General features: G+C 34.7%; 1 protein-coding gene across 3 annotated transcripts in view; it reads left to right on the top strand.

Moving 5' to 3' along the window:
- The window catches only part of LOC123536707 (battenin-like), a 29,961-nt gene extending 15,300 nt beyond the window's left edge, over nt 1-14,661 (top strand). For 2 of the 3 annotated variants that reach the window (XM_045320079.2, XM_045320080.2), the window contains exons 3-14: nt 362-441; nt 771-838; nt 1,662-1,736; nt 2,180-2,232; nt 2,961-2,995; nt 3,338-3,499; nt 5,051-5,196; nt 6,938-7,029; nt 9,617-9,736; nt 12,230-12,340; nt 12,725-12,890; nt 13,745-14,661. In XM_045320079.2, the coding sequence (XP_045176014.2) occupies nt 362-441; nt 771-838; nt 1,662-1,736; nt 2,180-2,232; nt 2,961-2,995; nt 3,338-3,499; nt 5,051-5,196; nt 6,938-7,029; nt 9,617-9,736; nt 12,230-12,340; nt 12,725-12,890; nt 13,745-13,806 (1,170 nt within the window). In that variant the 3' untranslated portion in view covers nt 13,807-14,661. The remainder of the gene's footprint in view (nt 1-361; nt 442-770; nt 839-1,661; nt 1,737-2,179; nt 2,233-2,960; nt 2,996-3,337; nt 3,500-5,050; nt 5,197-6,937; nt 7,030-9,616; nt 9,737-12,229; nt 12,341-12,724; nt 12,891-13,744) is intronic. The other variant, XM_053528089.1, reaches the window with a different exon arrangement.
- Nucleotides 14,662-23,608: the final 8,947 nt, after the last annotated feature.

Below are 23,608 nucleotides of genomic sequence, written 5' to 3'. Positions count from 1 at the left end.
ACGCCCCGCCCGAGGATCAAACTCGCGACCCCGAGATCCGTAGACCAACGCTTTTGTTGCATGGTTTTTCTTTAAGTAATGTAGGTTAAATATGAAACAGCATACAAAAGGCCACATTTTATTCCTGTAACCTCCATGAAACCTTGTCTTATTAAGTGTAGGTCAAGTCAAAACTCGGTTGTCTTAAGTCAAAATGTAGGTGACTAGGTCAAAGTATATAGCAAACCTTTGTTATCACATTCCACCTGATTTAGGTTAAGCATAGTTTAACGAAATCTAAGTCATATTCTTAAGGCTATATGGGGCAAGAGCTAGGTCATCTGAGGGATACAATTCCTTCATGGCTGTTGTTTAATTTTAGATTGGATTGTTTGTGTTGGGGACAATCAATAACCTACCGTATGTGATTGTAACATCCGCAGCTAGTACCATAGCAGACAGGTAAGATTTAACATCTACCTCCCTTAAATATGCTATAAGTTAATGACCAATTGATTACTTGCCAATCAAAAGTCTCTGTCTAAGTTTCAAACTTCAAATACTGTTGAATATGAGTTCATGCCACCAAACAGACCTTGCAGTTACTCTTTATGACTTGCAAGAAGATGCTTTCTAGCATATTATATTAATCTGTTCTAAAATCAGTTATAACAAAACTCATAACCAAACACTGATCCTGGATAACTGTTCAACAGTTTATAACAATATAGATACAGAATTGTTTTGGTCGACCATAGCTTCTGTTTATATTATATGAAATTTTGTTTCAGCTTTGGAAAGAAAAATCTGATAGGACTAGTATTTGGAGCAAATGTGGCACTTTCTGCAATAGTGAAAAGTAAGCATATTTCTTTATCCTTGAAAATCAGTTATAGGGCTGTCAAATCATGATAATTAAACTCTGACATATGTAGGCTATGAAGAGAGTTAAAGAAACTGCTGCTGATTGCACAACCTGTCAGTCACTGCTGTGTGTCAGTTAAGCAATCCAGCTGACTTGCATAGAGTCAATGGTTGTACCCCTGTATTAATGTCCTGAGAGGTAGTAGAGGTCTTCCTGCACCAGTAAAAATGTAGAGATTGTAAAAAACAATTAAATTATTAACGTTGGCTGCTCATATTTAACATTTAAGACCAAATATAATGCTGAAGTCTTGGTCCGATTATTTTGAAGCATGTTAAATAAGATTTTCTGAAACTTCTTATTTTATTTCCATGTAGCTGTTCTTGCAGATAGTTCTGCCTTTCAAGTCATTGATCACTATTTAATCCCCAATTATGTCTGAATTATTGTTGGAAGAACTTATCTCAGTGCAAAAAAGTTTTTAAGTCTAATAACATAAAAATTCAGATCTGCTAAATTAAGAATTAATCTTACTTGTACCATATCACACATCATGCATAAAAACAAGAAAAACTCTTTAATATTTACCATGAAATTTAACAGTACAATGAAATGACTTATCTCTAACTTTTTAACCATACAGTTACTTCATTGTTTGTATTAACTTATGTAATACAGATGTACAGGTAAATGCAGGGTAGGATTATTATTTATGTCATTGATTGATATCAAGTACTATGTCTAAATATTTTGAAGCCTTTATCTGCTGGTATGCAGTGAAGCATGATAAAACTAATAACTCTACTGTATATTGCAGCAATTAATGGTGCGTTCCTGCTAAATGTTCCTTATGGGGCCAGGTTTATCGCTAATGCTGTATTGATGCTCATAGGTAAGATCTTTTTATTCACCCTTAACACTTGAAGATCTGTCTAACTGATTAGAACCATTACTGATATAGAGAAATCTGAAGTAATAAATGTTTGATACCTCTTTACAACAGCACTTAGTTTATTCATTAGCAGTCAGTTAAATTACCCAGTGTTCCTGGTCTTCTGGATTCTTTACCAGTAATAATTCGTTTTAGAAGTTATTGATATTAAGTATTACTTAAATCATAAGAAGGAAAAGTGGAACACACACCTTAACTTAAGCATTGCTGTGAAGTCAATCCTGGGGAAAGTTATACCACCATTTTAGTTACAAAATTTTGTATGTTTAGGAAATGCCTGCCATTTGATCAGGGATCTTTTCTGATTCTTTGGGCTTCCCTACATTCAAATCAAGCTGGACCTTTTTCATAAATTATTTAACCTTAACATCAATGTGTTTCAGGTCTATTTGGAGTTGCATATGCACCTAGTTTTTGGTTCTCCTTGGTCTGTATTGTAAGTATAATTGATTATCTAGTTGCTTTAAGTCAGAAATACTACAGAGCATATGTAAATATTTTCATATGGTTTCTTAGACTTGAACGTTCTACTTTAGAATTATTTTAGAAATAACACATTTTCACAAATGATTTAGAAGATTATGTTTTTTGATCAGATGAGGCCAGTGTGACTAATGGGTAAAAGTTGCTAACTTTATGTATAAGAAATAATGGAATAAACCTTTCTAGAAAACAAACAAATTTTCTCTTTATTTCATGCCTTTTCAATGTTTTACCAAATTTTACCCAGTTGGTAAGGAGCACTATTGCATGGTGCATGTATGGTGCCAAATATAGTAGGTCGATGTGACATCAATGCGTAACCGTGCGTAAAAAGTGTTAAATTATTGGAAGTATGTTGCACGTCCCCCAGAATAATTTAGTAGTGTGTAGATTCTAGTGACTTATTCTGCGTGACTAATAATCGATACAGTGTATGTGAATTAAGTGTAACACCATTCTGTTATATCATTTCAATTCTAAAACATCTTCTGTATATATGTGATATATCAAATATAGTAGCACTCTTTCTCGACGCCTATTTGGTGCTGAATAATATGTCGGCATGATGTCAGATTTCCATGTTTCAACGGAAATCAAATGTGCATAGATTTTTTCATATTAGAATATTTTAATAATTCACTTTAAAATGGTATAAATATGTTACTCTCCATGTTCTTTAAGGTGTTTGTTGGTGCTAGTGCAGCATTTGGAGAAAAGTAAGTTTAAAATATTACATCATTAGCTCATCTGATTTTTTGAAGAAAAAAAAAGGTGAGTTATTGTCATCACTTGATCTGGTTATGTTTTATGTTTAGATCAGTTTTTCTCCTAAACTATCAAAGCTATTGCTTTAAAACTTGTAAAATAGAAAAATAAGGAAACTACACTTGTTTACCATCAATAGCTGACTCTAAAATCAAAACATTTCTAGCAAAAGCTATTCTAACTAAATGCAGTTTTCAAAAATTCTGGGTGAAAACATCTTTACCCCAAACAGGTAAATGGTCACTTTAAACCCATCAAAATGAACAACAACTATGATGCATTTTATATTTTAGTGTTGCTCTGGGATACTTGAGACTGTTTCCCAGTAAGATGGTGAATGCTTGGTCCAGTGGTACAGGTATGGCAGGCGTTCTTGGTTCGCTGCTCTACATTACTTTTGGATGTGTTGTTGGGGCAGGGGGAGATAACCAGGATAAACTCAGACACCTTATACAGTATGTAGAGTATTTATAGCTTTGCTAAGTAGGTATTGAGAGAAAAAAGAATATAGTTGTATTTAGTAAAGTAATTGTTAATTTAAGGTAAAGCTTATAATCTACCAACCAGTTTGAGTAGCCTTTTAAGACTGGTCTTATCCTGCCTGCTTAGCTCAATAGGGAGAGTGCAGTCCACAGTTTTTGAGGACATGTGCTCGATCTGCATGCGAAGCGTATGTTTTCATTGGCAATTTGTTAAAAGACATTGTGTCTGAAATCATTTGTCCTGCACGTCTAATTCATGTGGAGAAGTTGACAGTTACTTGAGGAGAACAGTTTAATACAGAGTCTGGGAAACAATGTTAACTTAAAGGTATGAAGAAGAATTTTCTTTTCTTTTTTTTGAGATGATATATCGAAAAGACTGCTTTTTTTAATTTAAGAATGCGACAGCTTTAATAAGTCATGCAGCTGCTGTGGACTCTTGTTATCCCCCGCCGATGAAATCGGGAGGGGGGTATTGAAATGGCGTTGTCCGTCCGTCACGTCCGTGCATCCATGCGTGCGTGCGTGCGTGCGTGTGTCCGTCCGTGGAATTTCATGAAACTTGAAATAATTATGAACCAACATACTGCAGTGATGTCCATCAAGTTTTTTTTTGGATTGGTCAATTTCCCTTAGAGTTATTGCCCTTTATTTACTGAAAAATCCACGTCTGCAGCCATTTCTCAGTAACAAGCTGGTAGAATTTCATGAAACTTAAAATAAATATGAATCAACATACTTTGATGATGTATGTCATTTTTTTTTTCAATTGGTCAATTTTCCTAAGATTGCCCTTTAATTATTTTCCGTGAACATTTATTATAAACGTGAAGTTGTGTACCCACACCTGGTCACCACCTTGCTTTCGTCACACCCCCTCCCCCCACCAACCCCCCCCCCCCCCCCCCCCCCCCCCCCCAAAAAATTCTTTACTTTTTATTATTATTTTTTTCAGGCTTTCATGAATATTTATCAACATACAAAGTTGTACTGTTCCCCCACCTCACTCCTCCACCCAGTCATCCCCCTTCCCCCCCCCCCCACATTTTTATTTTTTTTCATTTTTAATTTTCCATCCATATTTCAATTCAATATTTATAATCAACATCGATGATCAATGACAATAATCGATGTTTTGTACCCTCACCCAGTCACCCCCGCTGCCCCTCCTCCCCCAACCAAAAAATAGCATTCATTTTCTGTTAAATTGATTTTGACAAATGAAATTATTTGCTTCTTTTGCTTCTTAGTAACATCCTTAACTTTTTGCCGGATATATTTTTTTGCCACTCCTGACCACAAACCCTTTCGGCGGGGGATACCAATTCATCGAATTTGCTTGTTTACTTAGTAATCTAGGTTAACAGGTACAGATTTATAATACCTTTAACAATAAGAAATATATCAGAAATTATTTTGTCTATTTGCTAGCTAGGCTTACATTATCATGATTATGAATGCATGAAATATTACAAGATTTGATAACAAGATGAGTAATTAATCTACTTCACAATTATTTTCCAGATATGCTTTTTTACTGACGAGCCCAGCTGTTGCATTATACCTCGTATCTTACTTCTTTATCATCAAATGCCCAAAGACTGTGCCAGCCGTCCCTCAAGTACAGGAAGAAAAGGAACCAATGCTAGGTGATTCCTCTACTATACAGGGTAAAATAGTATAATGTCAGTCATTACTTGGCTTATTTGTATCAGCAAAAATGATATTTAAACAAGTAACAACACACATTTTGACAGAAATCTGAAGACTAGGACCTCCAAAATGCAAACTGGGCAATTAAGTTAGCCATTTACCAAAATTTTATAATTTGTGAGAGCACAATAGTGGTGAATTACACAAAAATAGTATTCTGCTTTGATTCTGCATTACAATGCAGAGGGAAAGTTCACATGGATCTTACATATGCATACATGTAAAGGAGGCTAAGTTGTAGCTGCACAACTCAGTAATTTCTGTGTGTAAAGGTGAAAATCAGTACGACTTATATCAAATGATGCATAGAATTCAATTTCTTTCTTTACAATTGATTTACTAGTGAATATTAATTTCTTTTTATTGTCTTTGGTTGTTACTGATTTTTATGACATATTTCCATTTACCACATAAGAATGTTTATTGTTTACCAATAAATGTGATACTGGTTTGGTAGTTGTTAGATATTTTTTACGGGTAGCTTTGACTTGAATTTTTTTTTGAGGTTGAGGTGCCTAATAAATTTATAAGACAGAACCTGATATTCTCTGTATACAAACCCCCTTTTACTTTCGGAATGAAGAGGGATTAATTGTTTCCATTCAAGAATGGAATGTATGGGCATGATTGTGTGGAGACAGACTCAAGACCTTCAGTCATTGTTCATACACAACCACTTACTAGTTTTGCATACACAAATGGAAATTTATCAAATCAAAAGTCTTACATTATACTTACAGTTTTACTGGCTTTGTCATTCACATTTTATTTAACTATTAGCCTGCTAAATTCCTAAAATGGACTGGTCCATCATTCAGTTTGGGCAGTACCATTTAGTATTTGAAGGGGTGTTCAATGAAACTTTACTGACTGAATAGCAAACAGTGCAGACCAGGATGTGCAGGCTAATCTTGGTCTGCACTGGTCGCAAAGGCAGAATAACTCGCCGCCAGCAGGCTAAAGGTTAATGATCCTATGTAGGATACTTTTGAAATTAAATATTTCTCAAACAGTGAAATCTTACTCTAGCAGAAGTTTTTGAATATCTCATGTTATGATGTTGCATCACTTCAAGTTGTTCTGTGGGCCATTGTCTGGTAAAATGCAGGTATTTACTATGTAGACATGACGTTTATGCCGATTAAGCAATTGCTTTTTTACCCCGAGTAGAATATAATCACTGTATATAGTTTCAAGGAATGAAATGCATTTGTTCTGTCTATTTTGAGCATAACTTATCAACAGTTCAAAGTTATTAAGTAAACATTAAACTTGGCTTGTGGATAGGCAGTGATGAGAGGATATACAGAGTACATGAACCTAACCGTTAGGTTATAGTCCAAGGTCACGGAGCTCTTGGGGTCAAATCTGTCCTTCATGTTTCGTATCAAGAGCACTGCTTAAAAACGATTTGTGGTATTGACTTGAAACTTGGAATACAGGTAGGTGATGATGAGAAGATGTGCAGAGTTCTGCCGCAAACACACACCAAAAAAAACTATTTTCTTCAAATTTTACTTCCTCCTCAGATTTAAAACTTCGGCTGTATATTGACCTGCTATGTAGAGCTTTTGTTTTATATTTGGACCTATACAAATTAATATTGATGGTACATAATTCTTAAAAGAAGACATTCAAAATAATTTGAATTGTAAGTATAAATACCTGTCTCGCTAACAAGTATTTTGTTTATCATAGATGAAGAAGAATTTCCTTCTGTTGATGTAAAGGAGTCATCATTTAGGAGAATTTTTAGATGTTTAAAGCTTGTCCTGTGGATGGCCCTCAATGTGAGTATAGAATGGGAAGAACATTAGCTGTTTGAATACAGTTTTGATAAAGTCTCTGCATACAGGAAACCACATACATTTAAATGATTTGTTACTCATTAGAATGTATTTTTTCCGTGCAACGGTTGCTTTTTACTAGTTTTAGAAGAAAAGAATGGATGCAAATGCATGCAAGAAAAGTATAGTCAAAATTAAACAGGTATTATACAGGATATTAATAGCACCCTTTATCCCAGTAAATGACACAATTTTTTCATACAGAGCTTTTGAAAGTAATGATTGTAATTTGGGTATGATATAAAGTCTCTGTGGCCAGGTTTTGTCATTTGCAGACAAAGATGCCATTTAATATATCCTGTAGACTTGTTTAGCTCTTTTGTTTTAAAGATGTCTAACTTTTCACCTTAGTAATTCAAGCTGTTTGAAGGAATGGTGTTTTTTGTCTCGCCCACCTTTAGTGAAAGTGAGACTAAGCGATCAAAATTCCGGCAGCGGAGACAGTGTCAACAACTGGGAATAACTCAAAAACTGTTACATATATTGCTTTGAAACCTTGTAGGATGGTTCAAAAACTCATTTTACACCCTCAATCAAAATCATGCAAATGGTTTTGCTTTGGCTTCCAGAGCTTAAAAAAAAGAAAAAAACATCAACTGATATATCCTCCTAAACCATTTTGACAATTTTGAAATAATGTCATAGAAATGTTCCTTGCATTTCTACCAATGTTGTCACTGTTGTCAGTCAAACCAGTGTTGTTGTTACCACCTTTTTAACATGGCTGCCAGATGGCATGGTCACTTTTCCCTATATAAAACTGGAAACTTCAAAAATCGTGCCAGACACTGCTTGCCCAATTTTAAAATACTTCCACACAAATGATCCTTTGGTGACCTTTTACCAAGATCATTCACATTATTATGATTTTTCAAAAAGCCTGGCCACCAGAGGGTGTGGTCACTTTTTAGCTCGACTATTCATAGAATAGTAGAGCTATTGGACTCGCCCATGCGTCGGCGTCCGCGTCGGCGTCCGCGTCCGCGTCCCGATTTGGTTAAGTTTTTGTATGTAAGCTGGTATCTCAGCAACCACTTGTGGGAATGGATTGAAACTTCACACACTTATTTACTGTGATAAACTGACTTACATTGCACAGGTTCCATAACTCTATTTTGCTTTTTTACAAAATTATGCCCCTTTTTCGACTTAGAATTTTTTGGTTAAGGTTTTGTATGTAAGCTGGTTTCTCAGTACTCACTAATGGGAATGGATTGAAACTTCACACACTTGTTCACTGTCATGATCTGACATGCACAAAGCAGGTCCCATAACTTTATTTTGCTTTTTTACAAAATTATGCCCCTTTTTCAACATAGAAATTTTTGGTTAAGTTTTTGTATGTAAGCTGGTATCTCAGTACCCACTAATGGGAATGGATTGAAACTTCATACACTTGTCCACTGTCATGAGCTGATAAGCACTTTGCAGGTTCCATAACCCTATTTTACTTTTTTACTAAATTATGCCCCTTTTTCGACTTTCTTATTCATTCAAGCGACAAGGCTGTTAAATAGTCGAGCGTTGCTGTCCTCCGACAGCTCTTGTTCCTATATGTATTTAGTGGAATCTTTAAAAATCTTGTCAAAAGCTATGAACCTGATATTAAAATGATTTCATGCAAATGTGTAAGAATGGTCAGATTATTCTGGTTCTTCCAAAAGGAAAGCTTGCCAGAGCTAATAGAAAAGTCTTAAGACATCAAAAATAACTTTACATAAACTTTCCTTAGGTGAATGTCTCCCAAGATTGCACAAATTATTCTGGTTTGTCTTAACCCATATGCCAAGGGTAAATTTTCAAGGAGTGATTTAAAAATCTTCTCATCAGAAACTGTTAACCTAATTTTGAAATTACTTTACAGCCATGGTTATTGTGTGGCCATATACAGATGTTCCAGTTATTTTTCTGATAGGTCAGAAAACTTTACTGCCAGTTTCCCTATTTGTATACATTGGGAACTTCCATGTCTTGTCAAAAACTGTTGTTGTTATTTTGAAATAATTTCACAGAAATGTTCTTTTTGTAACCATTTAGTAAGTGTTCATAATATCATTTGTCAAAAGGACATGGTCGCTAGAGCTAGAAATAGAAAAATCTTCAAATACAATTGCCTAAAACACTAATCTTGCTTTTATTTTACAGAAATGTTCCTTGGCTTCCCAAAATAAAATTGTTTAAACACCCTCTTGGTTTGTCAACAAAAAATGGCTGATTGGCATTGGTCTAGTTTCACTAAATGTCTGTATACATGTACCCTGAATGTGCCAGTATCAAAGTTATTTAGCAGAAATGAGCTGCACCATGAGAAAACCAACATAGTGCATTTGTGACCAGCATGGATCCTGACCAGACTGCATGGATGCGCAGACTGGTCTGCATCCATGCTGGTCGCAAATGCATTATGTAGGTTTTCTCATAGTGCAGCTCAATTTTAATGTTTTTTCCTATACAGTGTACCTGTTTGAGCTCTGATGTTCTGGTGAGTGAAATAGGGTCATCATATACTGCCATTTCATATGTTTTGTAGCTGAGTGCAGTTTACCTGTTTGAGTACATAGCCCAGGGTTGTGCAGCCAAGGTTCGACCAAAGTCTGAGTACAATGTTGGGTGTCCGGAACTGTATGCTGGTCTCTCACTCTGTTATCAGGTATGATTAATGTACATGCAACACTCAGCTTCTACCAAGCAAGCTCCTCTGGTCAGACTTAAATGTATTTGTTTCACAGAGGATATTTCTTTAGAATCGTTAACATAAAACTGTTATCACAAGTTTGACATCATGGCAGTGAAATAAAGCCATTACATAAATTTGGTATTACTCTTTTGTAATAAAGATGTGATGTTGATGTCATTCTAAGTATAGGAGACGTTTGTTGATTTGACTTGGTATTTAATAGGTAAAGAAGGATGAAATTTTGATTCAGCAGGAAAAGCTTACATTTGATAAAAAGAATATTACATTTGTGTCTTTCCACATTGAATTTAATTAAACTCATTAAATAAAATTGATAAAATGCTCGACAAAATGCTTGGCAGAGCCTCGAATTTTATTATTTTATTCAACTTGTTTAATAAATTCCATATGAAAAGACACTCTTGTAACATCCTCTGTATTTATAATAGGTGTTGAAATTATAAGTGCAGTTTTTAAGCTCCTGTGGAGGCATTTAGTGTTTGAACTGTCAGTCTGTGTTCATCTGTCATGATGTAATGTGTTCTTTTCTCCTTCTACAGTTTTATCCACTTTGATTGAAACTGGATATGCATCATCAACACCAAGTCGATATGAGCTTGTAATCTGGACATTCTTGTCTGATTATTTTTGCTTGAGTTTTGCCCCTTTTTGGACTGAACAGTGTTACAGCTAGAGCTTAATCATGTGTACTCAACTTCTTTTACAGTTTTCATCCAGCTCAAAGTAGAAGTTTATACATAACCTAAACATTAAGCAGACATGTGCCTATATCATATATTCTAGGGAGTTTCATGTCCAAACATAAATTTATGACTTAAGCCTTTGTTTGCACTTTATGATATTGCAGCTGCTGCTGAACCTTTTGCAGTCAACTCCTCCTACAGTTTTTCATCCAATTAAAATTACAACTTGATAATTTGATGTACAACATCAGCAAGAAATGGACATGGGCATACTTGTATTTTTGGAGTTTCATTTCCAAATATATCAATTTATGAGTTACACTTCTTTTTGGACTTATTAGATATTACAAGTCAAGTTGAAGTGTGGCTGTACCTTGCATACTAAACAGTCAGACATTTCTGTCCAGTTCAAAAATTCGGTGTACACCATCACTGTCAAAAGGAAATACATATTAAATTGTCATCATTTTCTTACCTGATTATTGATCTTGATTTATTCCAAAAAGAAAAATAAGCAGAGAACAAAAGTTTTTTCAACTTGGTTCAGTTCACTACAGGATATATTTCAATGAGTACCAAGTTGAAAACTCATTATCAGCTAGTCAAGTATTGTTTTTTAGATGGGTGTTCATAAAAAATATCTTGTTATACTGACCAATGTTATAAGACATTATAGTGTTTCTTAGAGATTGCCAAAAAAAATGAGTAGACTGCCTTGGACATCATCATGAATTTCAATTTTAAATTAATGAGCCTCCCTCAAATGATAATTGCTTTAAAGGTGGATAATCAGATTTTGGCCATGTAACGGATTTGTTCGAAACTTTAGCATCTGATCATTTACACTCATTTATGTTCACTTAACACTTAATACAAATTAGATTTTCACTGGAGGTATTTTTAAAATTTCATTTTCCTATCCTGGTTGCCCAACCAAGATAGACTTATTTTATGATAAGTATAAATTTGATAAACATACTTTGCCTAAGGAAATGTATAAATATTAGACATATTGTAATATATTTGTAAAATATTTGCATTAAAAATTAAGTATTTAGATGGAATTCATTAGAAACGCAAGTTTGAAAAATTATTATTACCTCCCTTTGCCTGTCTTGGTTGCGCAACCAAGATAGATTGGAAATAAGTGAATTCAGAAGCTACACACAGCTTATAAACTTGCATTTTGGTTCAGATTGTTCAATAGTTGATATGTCTATCAAATGCAAATGTAAAACTAGACATTGAAATAAAAAGAAATACCCAGCTTTTTATATACTTTCATATTAAAGGGGAGTAATTACAAAATTTTATAAAAATAATAAAATATACATTTCAAATAGGAATCTAACTCTATGTAATCGGTCTTTTTGTTCCTTAAATAATTCTCTACCAGAATATACAAAAAGTAAAAAATGTCATTGAATGTTGTTTAAATGTGATTGACCACCTTTAAAAGAAAATGTCTGAAATTTAGTAAAAAAGCCTGATAGTGTAGGGATAATACATGTTTCATACTGTTAAACTGCTAAATTAATTGAATATTAGGTTGATAAGCATTCACTTCCTTTTAGACCTGTTATAACCGAAATATCGCATACTTTTGAGTATGTTAGGTATTGTGAACTGGAGAAATATAATGTCAACCAAGGTGATAGCTGAGGTTGATATTATTTTTCAAGGGTTCACAAAATCACTCGAATGCATGTGATACCTATTTTATTGTATAGAAAAATATAGAAAAGTTTGCATTTGTTACCAGGCTGGAGTGTTTGTATCAAGGTCATCAGTACAGATGTTCCAGATCAGAAAAGTACATATACTGTCAATACTACAGTTCATTAACATGATGTTGTGGCTGATTGACGTTCATGTAAGTATTTTGTCATCACAGCACAAGCATTGTGTTATAGTACCTCTGGTAGCCCTCTTTTAAAACTGTTCAAATGGCCCCTGTGTGTGACATGTACTTACTATAGGCTTATACATGTATAAGAAACGTTGAAAATCTTCTTCTCGAATCAATAACAGCAAGACCTCGATATTTGGCGTGTGATATCAGAGTTGTACTGTCTACCGTAATTGTTCAAATTATTGCCCTAGGTTCAAAAATGTGTGTGACATGTAAATATAATATTGGCTAACATAGAAGAAACCTAACCCTGTACTTGTACCATTACGTTATACAAACACACTTGAAGCCTTGTACTCAGGTGAGCGCTTTAGGGTCAATGACCCTCTTGTTTTTAAATTTCAGTACAAGTTTTTACCAGTGTCAATATTGCCATCTTTGATGATCTACGTAGGTCTGCTTGGCGGAGCCTCATATGTAAATATATTTTACCTGCTTCTACATGATGATAAATACCCAGACAAGGACAGGGAACTGTGTATAAACATTACAGCATTATTTATAACCTTTGGTAAGTAAATGCAAGGATTAAAAAATGGATAAGAGTTCAAGGTAAAATAATGAAGTTTGGAGATCAGTCTCAGAATGCAACATTGCCATTGGTCAATTTCAAAAATGTGTTCAGAAGCAACCAATCAAATACTAGAATTCTTGGACTGGTCTCCAGAGTTAGTTTTTTATAATCTTGGACCCAGATCTATTAATTTATAGAGACCACAAATTTTCTTGTGATTGGGCAGGGAAGTGAGAAATCATGAAGTTATGATATAAATCTGCAGCAGTTAATTAACTTACCTAGTGTTCTTAGAGTCCTTATCAGTATATTAACATAATTTTCTGCAAGTATCCGACATCTTCCCCAAACAGTATATTTTCATTTTTCTCCGGAAGTGTCGGATATCATCTCCAGCTAGTATACTAACATATTCTCTGCAAGTGTCGGACATCCTCCCTACATGAGATAGAGGTAAAAGAAAAGTCAACGAAGGAATTGTCTTTGGTAAGTCATTACCAGGATCATAATGCCTCACCTGGTGTTCAAACAAACAACCACGGCCTGGTAGGAAGTTGTGTACTCTACCTATTCATCTCAGTGGATGGGCAGGGCTTAATCAGATGTAGAAAACAAATGACCTTGGATATACCGTTTGAGGTCAATTATCACAAAAAAGATACACCTTGCTGGGATTCAAACCTCACTATCTTCTAATTGAAAGTCTTGTACTCTGCATAATAAGCTCTAAGGATGCACTGGGAGTTCTGAGACTTAAGTTTTGATATATGTTATTGATTGATAAGAAGTTGCCCAAATGCAGAAAATATCTACAAATTATGATTTAATGATGGTCATGTACAATTTTTCAGGTATTATTGGAGGGACTGCTGTAGAGACTCTGTTGTTCAGCACTGCACTCAAAAATGATTAATACTGTGAGAGAACTTCATCGTTCTAGACTAAAGTGACATTCCAGCAGACCCTGATCAGGCATTCGCTTACAGACATTGGCACTTTGGATTTCCCCCCAGCATTGAATTTGTTTTCACTGTTGAAAGATGTAAACCTATCGAAAATGATAAACTTCTTGAGTACCTGGTTATAAACTGAGTTTAGAGACCAGTCTCAAAATGGCAGTATATGATTGGTTGATTTTGAGCATGTTCTTGAAATTGACCAATGGCAAGGCTGCATTTTGAAACTGGTCTCATAAGTCAGTTGGTTGATGTAAATGTTATTATTATTTAAATGAATATTTAAAGTAATTACAAAGCATAGATCAGCCATAACTTTTCATAAATTTAATTAATACAATTTTCAGTTTAACTAAATAACTGAAAGTGTGGCTTGGTTGCAAGATTAAAACTAGGTTACGAGACAAGTCTCAGAATTTAGTATTGCCATTGACCAATTTGAGATATGAGAGTTTTATGACTGATTTTAAAAGGACTACGGGTTGTGTTTTAAGGTGCTTGTTCTCCACTTCCAGAAACTGTGCAATATTATTTTGAAATGTGTGATATGTTCTGCTATATTTTATAAAGAAACTGTTGAAATGTGTTATATGTGTCCATGACACCAGAAACATATTTCATGACAATGTGAGTGTCCTGAAACCAACATAAAATGTAAGCTTATCTGGTATTTTCTGCTATTTTCATATCGAGTATTTTATGATTGTTGTTGTTGTTGTTGTTTTTTTTATTGCAGTATTGAAAAATTTTCAGTGAGTGAACACCAAATGTGGTGTAGTCATTTGTGAAAAATTTTAATTTTGGTGATCTTAAGTAAAGAAGATTAGTCATGATTATAAAACTGCAGCAGGTTATTACTTATGTTCTAGAGTCTTAATCAAATTTTCTGCAATGTATACAGTTGCCAAATAGTTATGTATTATTTCCGGAATGTCGATATCATCTCATATATACTAACATATTCTCTGCAAGTTCGGACATCTCCCTACTGATCAGAGTAAGAAAATCAACGAAGGTAATTGTTTTGTATCATTACAGATCTTATCTCACCTGAGTGTTCAACAACAACCACGCTTGTAGGAGTGTGTACTCACTATTATCTCATGGATTGGGCAGGGCTTACAGTTGAGAAAACAATACATGGATATTACGTTTGAGTCAATACACAAAAAGATACCTTGCTGGATTCAAACCTCACTATCTTCATAATGAAAGTCTGATTGCATAATAACTCTAAGATGCCTGGGAGTTCTGGACTTAAGTTGATATGTTATTGATTGATAAGAAGTACCAAAGCAGAAATTCTCAATATTTGATTTTATCAAGCATTACAATTTTCAGTTTATTAAAGGACTGCTGTAAGACTCTGTGTTCACCTGATCAAAAATGATTAACTGTACGAGACTCTCGTTCTAGACTAAATGACATTAGCAGACCATGATCAGTGCATATACGATTACAGACATGCTTGCACTCTGGTTTCCCCAGCATTGATTTGTTTTCACTGTGAAATTCCATATCGAAATGAAACTTCTGAGTACTGTTAAAACTGAGTTAGAGACCATCTCAAAATGGCAGTATATGATTGGTTGATTTTGACATGTTCTTGAATTGCCATGGCAGGCTGCATTAAACGGTCATAATCATGTGATGAAAGTATATTCATTAATGATTAAAGTAATTACAAGCTAGGATCCAGTTCATAACTTCATAAATTAATTATACAATTCAGTTTAATTAAATAATGTAGTGGCTTGTTGACCAATTAAAATAGGTTAGAGACAGTCTCAGAATTTATTTTGCATTGACCAATTGAAATAGGTTTATGACTGATTTAAAAAGGACTACGCGTATCGTGAGTTCAACGGATTTGTTCCACTTCAGCAACTGTCAATTCATTGAAATGTGATATGTTCCATATCTTATAAGAACTGTTTGAATGTGTAATAGTGTTGCCTAGTGACCAGAACTATTTCAGGACATTTGAACCACATAAAATTTAAGCTTAACTGTATTTTAGCTATTTCATTTGAGTATTTAAGATATTTGTTTTGTGTATAGTTGTTTTATTGCAGTATTAAAATTTTCATGACGTGACACCAATGGGTGTATCATTTGTAATTTAATTTGGAGTTCTTAAGTCAAAAGTTGAATTAGTCTAATTATATGCAAAACAGCCAGTTTTTTTATCGATTTAATCAAATTTTATCCATTTTAATTCCCAGTTGCAATGTTTAATGATGTCAAGACATGTTATCTAGATGTTCTATAAGTTTATCCTTGATCAATGTTAGAAAATAAAGAAGTATTGTTTTTGTTCTTTAAAGATGCTGTATACTATATGATAACAGTTTGCTAGGATATAATCCCATTTGTTAAATGTTGAAACTTGGACCTATTTATGTATTTACTTTTGATGAACCAATTTGATGAACATATTCTATCTGTCATGCATCAAACTTTAAACTTGAAAAACTTGATCTGAATATGAAGGAATATCTCTCCTGTGTAATTATGAATATCGTATCCGTTGTGAAATATCTGTTTGTAAAATGGCAACATTACTCTCTTTCTAAAGCTAAAATATGATAACAAAAAGTGTTGACATGTGAAATAATTCCAAATACACAACAAGGTAGAGACATTTCTCTATGTTTAATGAGGACCCAATACTTGAAGTAAATTTTATGAAATTATTTTGAACTTGTTTCTCATGCAAATGTTTGAGCTCATCTGAACTTTGTTCAAGGTGAGCATTTAGTATAGTTGGATGATTGTGCTTCCCTTGCCTATTGCCTGTCATCCTATGTCAACATTTTAAGCTCACCTGAGCTAAAGGCTCATGATGAGCTTTTGTGACCGCTCAATGTCCGTCGTCCATCCGTCAACAGTTTCTTAAAAAATCTTCTTCTTGAAAACCACTGGGCAGAATTACACCAAACTTCACAGGAATGATCCTTGGTTGCCCCCTTTCAAAATTGTTCAAAGAATTGAATTCCATGCAGAACTCCTGTTGCCATGGCAACCAAAGGGAAAAATTATAAAAATCTTCTTGTCCAAAACCACAAGGCGTAGAGCCTTGATATTTGGCATGTGACATCATCTAATGGTCCTCTATGAAGACAGTTCAAATTGTGCCCCTGAGGTGAAAAGAGGCCCCGCCCCGGAGGTCAAAAGTTTTACATAGAGATATATAGGAAAAAACTTTAAAAATCTTCTTGTCTAAAACCACAGGACCTAGGCCTTTGATATTTGGTATGTAGCATTGCCTTGTGGTCCTCTACAAAAGTTGTTCAAATTATAACCCTGGGCTGAAAAGAGGCCCTGCCCCGGGGGTCTCAAATTTTACATAGACTTATATAGGAAAAAACTTTAAAAATCTTCTTATCTGAAACTGCAAGGCTTAGGCTTTTGATATTTGGTATGTTGCATTGCCTTTTGGTCCTCTACCAAAATTGTTCAAATTATGCCCCTGGGGTGAAAAGAGGCCCTGCCCTAGGGGTCCCAAATTTAACATAGACTTATATAGGGGAAAAAATCTTCTTGTTTGAAAGTTCAAAGCCTAGACCTTTGATATTTGGTATGTAGCATTTCCTAGTGGATCTCTAACAAGTTTGTTCAAATTATGCCCCTGGGATGAAAAGAGGCCCTGCCCTGGAGTCACTTGTTATATGAGTTGTGTAGGAATAAATACTTAAAAAATTAGCAGATCATATTTCCTAGACTGTAACATTATAATTACGTGATGACCCCAAGCCATTAGGGGTTACTTGACTGTGACCTTGACCTACTTTCTTGCTTTTTAAGAGACAGGCTTGAAATTTGGATGACATGTACAGTTTTGCACACCGATCTTACAACTGACTTTCAGTGACCATGAATGTGACCTATTGACCTACTTTCTAATATTTTAGCATCAGTTTGCCATTTTAAATGTGTGGCTCATATTACTCAGGTGAGCGATTCAGGGTCATCATGACCCTCTTGGTACTAAAACAGGTTCTTGTTGGAAGCAACTTGTCAGATTTTTATCAAGGTCTCTAAATAAATGACATAAAGCAATGATTTCTGGTGGAAAAACATGCACAACTACCTTAATAGTCAACTTTAATTTTTTTTCTGATTTTAGTTTGTTGGAAAAATAGTTGTGTTTAGGGTTAATTATAGAATTTTCTTATTCAGGGTTAGTTCTGAATTTTGCCCCTTTATGGTTAATTGTAAATAATGCATATTTAGGGTTATCAAAGTAATTGTGCTGTTGTAAGGGAGTAGTTGTAAAATTTGCAGTGTTGATTGGGGGTTGCAATCACTTAAAAGAAAAGTATGAAAAAATTTATATGTAGTAGGGCTTTGACATTTTTTCTTAACCTTGCATGCTTTGACTTAACTTTGTATACATTGTGAACTGTGATTTAAAAAGGGATCATATTCTCTTATTATGAAATTACCAACTGTGTGTGAGATTTTAATTATGACTTTGTCTCACAACTGTTGCCATGCATTTTTAGCTCGACTATTCGAAGAATAGTCTAGCTATTCTACTCACCCTGGCGTCGGCGTCGGCGTCACACCTTGGTTAAGTTTTTGCATGCAAGTACATACAGCCATCAATTAAAGGCATATAGCTTTGAAACTTATTTTATCTTTTTCTAGGTCAATTACCAACCTCTCTGGGGTCAAGTCCCATAACTCTGACATGTATTTTGAGCAAATTATGCCCCCTTTTGGACTTAGAAAATTTTGGTTAAAATTTTACATGCAAGTTACTATCTCCAAAACTAATGCAGATATTGATTTGAAACTTCACATGTGTCTTTGTGGTTATAAAACAAGTTGATAGCAGCAAGTCCCATAACTCTGACCTTTATTTTGGCCAAATTATGCCCCCTTTTGGACTTAGCTAATTCTGAACAAATTCTGGTTAAAGTTTTGCGTGCAAGTACATACAGCTATTACTAAAAGGCATATAGATTTGAAACTTATTAGCTCACTATTCTAGATAAGTAAGCTATTGGACTCGCCCGTGCTCGGCGTCCAGCGTCGCTTCCCGATTTGGTTAATTCTGTATTAAGCTGGTACTCAGCAACCACAATGGGAATGATTGAAACTTCACACACTTATTTCACTGATGATAATTACGACTACACTGCAAGTCCCATAACTCTATTTGCTATTTTTACAAATTATGCGCCTTTTGACTTACAAATTTTGGTTAAGTTTTGATGTAAGCTGGTTATCTCATAACCACTTAGTGGGAATGGATTGAAACTTCACACACTTATTCACTGGGATAAACTGACTTAATTGCACAGGTCCATAACTCTATTTTGCTTTTTTCAAAATTATGCCCCTTTTTCGACTTATAATTTTTTGTTAAGGTTTGTATGTAAGTCTGTATCTCAGGACCACTAATTGAATGGATTGATACTTCACACACTTGTCACTGTCATGATCTGACATTCACAAATCAGGTTCCATAACTCTATTTGCTTTTTACAAATTATCCCCCTTTTTTTCGACTAAAATTTTTTGGTTAAGTTTTGTATGTAAGCTGTATCTCAGTATCACTAATGGGAAGGATTGAAACTTCACCACTTGTCCACTGTCATGATATGACATGCAGTGCAAAGGGGTCATAACTCAACTTTGCATTTACAAAATATGCACCTTTTTAAACTTAAGAGTTTTGGGTTAAATTCTTATATGTAAGCTGTATCTCAGTACCCTCTAATGGGAATTGGATTGAAACTTCACACACTTGTCCACTGCCATAGCTGATAACTAAATGCAAAGTTCCATAATACCCTAATGTACTTTTAAAATTATGCCCCTTTTGACTCAGATTCATCAATCGACAAGCTGTTGAATATCGGCGTTGTGTTCCGACAGCTTTGTTTTTTCTTTTTCTAGATCAATTACTTACCTCACTGGATCAAGTCCATAACTCTTACATGTATTTTGAGCAAATTATCCCTTTTTGGACTTAGGAAAATCTGGTTAAAGTTTTGCGTGCAAGTACATATAGCAATTACTAAAAGGTATATAGATTTGAAGCTTTTTTTTCTTTTTCTAGATCAATTACCAACCTCACTGGGTCAAGTCCCATAACTCTGGCATGTATTTTGGGCAAATTATGCCCCTTATGGACTTTGAAAATTCGGTTAAAGTTTTACATGCGAGTATCTATCTCCAAAACTAATGCAGATATTGAATTAAAACTTCACATTTGCCTTCGGGATTATAAAACTAGTTGATAGCAGCAAGTCCATAACTGATAAGCATTTTGGTCCAAAATATGCCCCTTTTGAACTTTAAAAACTCTTTTAATATTTAATCTTTTTGGGTAATGTTTTCTGCTTCTGTGACAATATTTCAAAAGTCAAGCTTGGCTGTCTTATGGACAGCTCTTGTTGTATTTGTAGTAGTTAAAATTATTTCAGGTATACTGTAAAATCATTATTAATGGATTTTGAGATTTTTCCAGCCAATGAAATTATATCGATAAAAAAATGATCCCTTCCCTGCCAAATTGCAATGAACTTGTCATCTTCTATGGCAGTACATTATACAGTAAAGGTGCTTTTAAAACTACTGATGAATGGCGAACAGTGCACTACAGACAGTACAATGGCAGCTGTGTTGGTCTGCACTGGTTGCAAAGGCATAATCACTTGCTGCCAGCAGGCTAAAGGTTAAATTCTTTATAGTTCAACCTAGGTTTGGTTGGCTGAAGTCAGCACTTGAAAAAAAGAACTTTGAAATTGATTTCTGATGTATTGTAATAAAATACATAATGAGTGGCTTGTCAGCCAGTATACAAATCTGTTGGCCCCCAGCCTTTCAGCCATCAGACACATAGTTCTAACTATTAAATGGCAAATCATTCAATATACCATAACTGAGCCACACCATGAGAAAACCAACATAGTGCATTTGGGACCAGCATGGATCCAGACCAGACCAGCCTGGGCATCCGCGCAGTCTGGTCAGGATCCATGCTGTTTGCTTTCAAAGCCTATTGCAATAAGAGAAACCGTTAGCAAACAGCATGGATCCTGACCAGACTGCGCGGATGAGCAGGCTGGTCTGGATCCATGCTGGTCGCAAATGCACTATGTTGGTTTTCTCATTGCGTGACACATATAATGTTTGCCTACTGGGCAACAGTTGTGGGTACATTTTTGTCTATATAGTTATTTTCAATAAATGTTCTTTATCAGAAAATAATATTTGATTTAATGATCCTGTAACATAGATTTTTGTTCATTTCTATTTAGTGTCCCAAAACTTCTGAAGTTATTTTAAATTATACTCCACAAGTTAAAGAATGGTATAACAGGATCTTGAAGTTTTATAATATTTTAGTAGTCTTGACTTCAAGTTTTAATAGAATATTTTTTATCCAGCTTTGTTTGGTTACAAATTTTAAAAACTTTAGGACTTAAACTCTGTTAATTATAATATGACCTGAAAATATGAAGTTTTTCATCACCATTGCTGTATTATTTTGAAAGTAAAAATTGCAGATTTGGCTATTTTTTGTTAATGTTGGCTTCTGTTTATTCAGAATATGTTAAAAGAAGAAAAATGTTGAGAAAAAAAAAATAATTTGACAAGATTATAAGGTTATTAAACAGTAAGTTTTTATTATGCCCTTGAAGGGAGGCATATTAGTTTTCAACTGTCCATCCGTTCATTCATTCTTTAGTTCGTCACAACGTTAACTTTTTTGCATGAAGGCACTTTACTCGCGAACCACTGCACCCAGGACCTTCAAACTTCACGTGCTGATAGTACTTATTGAGTACACGACCCCTACTGATATTGGGTCACCAGGTCAAAGGTCAAGGTCACAAGGGCCAATGTTAACTTTTTGCATGAAGGCACTTTACTCGCGAAACACTGCACCCTGGACCTTCAAACCTCACATGCTGACAGTACTTATTGAGTACACAACCCCTACTGACTTTGGGGTCACCAGGTCAAAGGTCAAGGTCACAAGGGCCAGCGTTAACTTTTTGCATGAAGGCACTTTACTCGCGAACAACTACACCCAGGACCTTCAAACTTCACATGCTGATAGTACTTATTGAGTACACGACATCTACTGACTTTGGGGTCACCAGGTCAAAGGTCAAGGTCACAAGGGCCAGCATTAACTTTTTGCATGAAGGCACTTTACTCACGAACCACTGCACCCAGGACCTTCAAACTTCACATGCTAATAGTACTTATGGAGGTCAAAGGTCAAGGTCACCAGGTCAAAGGTCAAGGTGCTGCGGGGGCATTTGTCACCATTAGTGACAGCTCTTGTGTATGATATATGACTTGTCAAGACATTGTCCAGGCCATCAAAGTGAGGTGAAGGACGCATTGTGCAGTTCGACAAGATAGTTCATATGAGGTCAGATTGATCATTCACACTTATGAATGTCAAGGTCATCTCTTACTAAAAAGTGTCCTATAAAGTCAGGCCCATCATTCACATTATTCAGTGTCTAGGTCATCTCTTTTTAAAATGAGATCTGTATATAAGGTCAGTGTCACATTCACTCAATTCAGTATGCTGGTCATCTCTTATAAAAAAAGTTTATATAGAAGGTCAGGACTGTAATTAACACTAATCAGTGTCAATTAAGGTCATATTCTCTTTTTAACAAAATGTTGGACTTATATAAGTAGGATCATGGTGCACACTGTTCAGTGTCAAGGTCATCACATGGAACCTGTATAAGGTTAAGGTCATCCAACATCATGCACCTTGATACACCTCATTATGACATAAGCATTTCAGTGTCTGTATATTTGCAGTTGGAATGAAGACATTAACTTTTTTCCATACTGACACATTTTGTTATCAGTTGTTCAACTCATGTGACAGTAAACATAATTTATATACTTAAATTAAATGTTGTGCAAATAATGCATGTAAAATATTTTGTCTGAAGTAGATTTTTTTTCCTGCTGCACAGTCACCTTGAATCATGCTTCCTTTGTATGTAAAGTACAAGTGATGGTATTGTTCAGTTGTCTCTGTTTGTGTTAAAGGTTGTGAATCAGGTTTTGACCGGCTTATAGATTTATTTGAAACTTCAACAACTGATGATTTACACTTATTTATGTTCACTGAGTTCTTAATACGTATTACTTTGTCACTGGAGGTATTTTCAAAATTTGATTTCCTTATCCTGGTTGCCCAACTAAGATAACATTGTTTTAGTATAAGTATCAGTTCTGTAAACATGCTGTGCCTAAGGAATAATATGTGTTTAGTTACATTTATGAAAGATTTGCATTGACAAAATTCATTAGAAATACAAGTTTGCAAAATTATTATTACCTCCCTTTGCCAATCTTGCAAGATAGATTGCAAATAGAGTAACTCCAAAGCTATATCATATTTTGCTTCAAAAATAATAAAACATACATTTCAACAAGAGATCTAACTTGATGTTTTCAGTTTTTTGTGCCTTAAATGATCTTTAGCAGAATATATGAAAACTGAAAAATGTTATAAAATGTTACTTAAATGTGAAATACCACTTTTAAGATTGATGTTGTATATTGTTTATGTAGTGAATAATTGTTAGAGATTTGCTCAATGTCATAAAGAGATGCAATAAAATGTGATACTGTTTTAACCAGAGTTTCCTTTCATTGTAGTTGTTGGACATGGAACAGTGTACAAACATTCCTACGGTCCCTCCAAGGTTTGAATACTGTGAAAATGAACGAGTATTTTTGAGCAACCATTGGCTG

This window comes from Mercenaria mercenaria, chromosome 17 (genome assembly GCF_021730395.1).
Source record: "Mercenaria mercenaria strain notata chromosome 17, MADL_Memer_1, whole genome shotgun sequence".
In the NCBI taxonomy this organism is placed as follows: Eukaryota; Metazoa; Mollusca; class Bivalvia; order Venerida; family Veneridae; genus Mercenaria; species Mercenaria mercenaria.
Note: the sequence above shows the minus strand (reverse complement) of the source record. Positions and strands in the feature narration are given on the sequence as shown.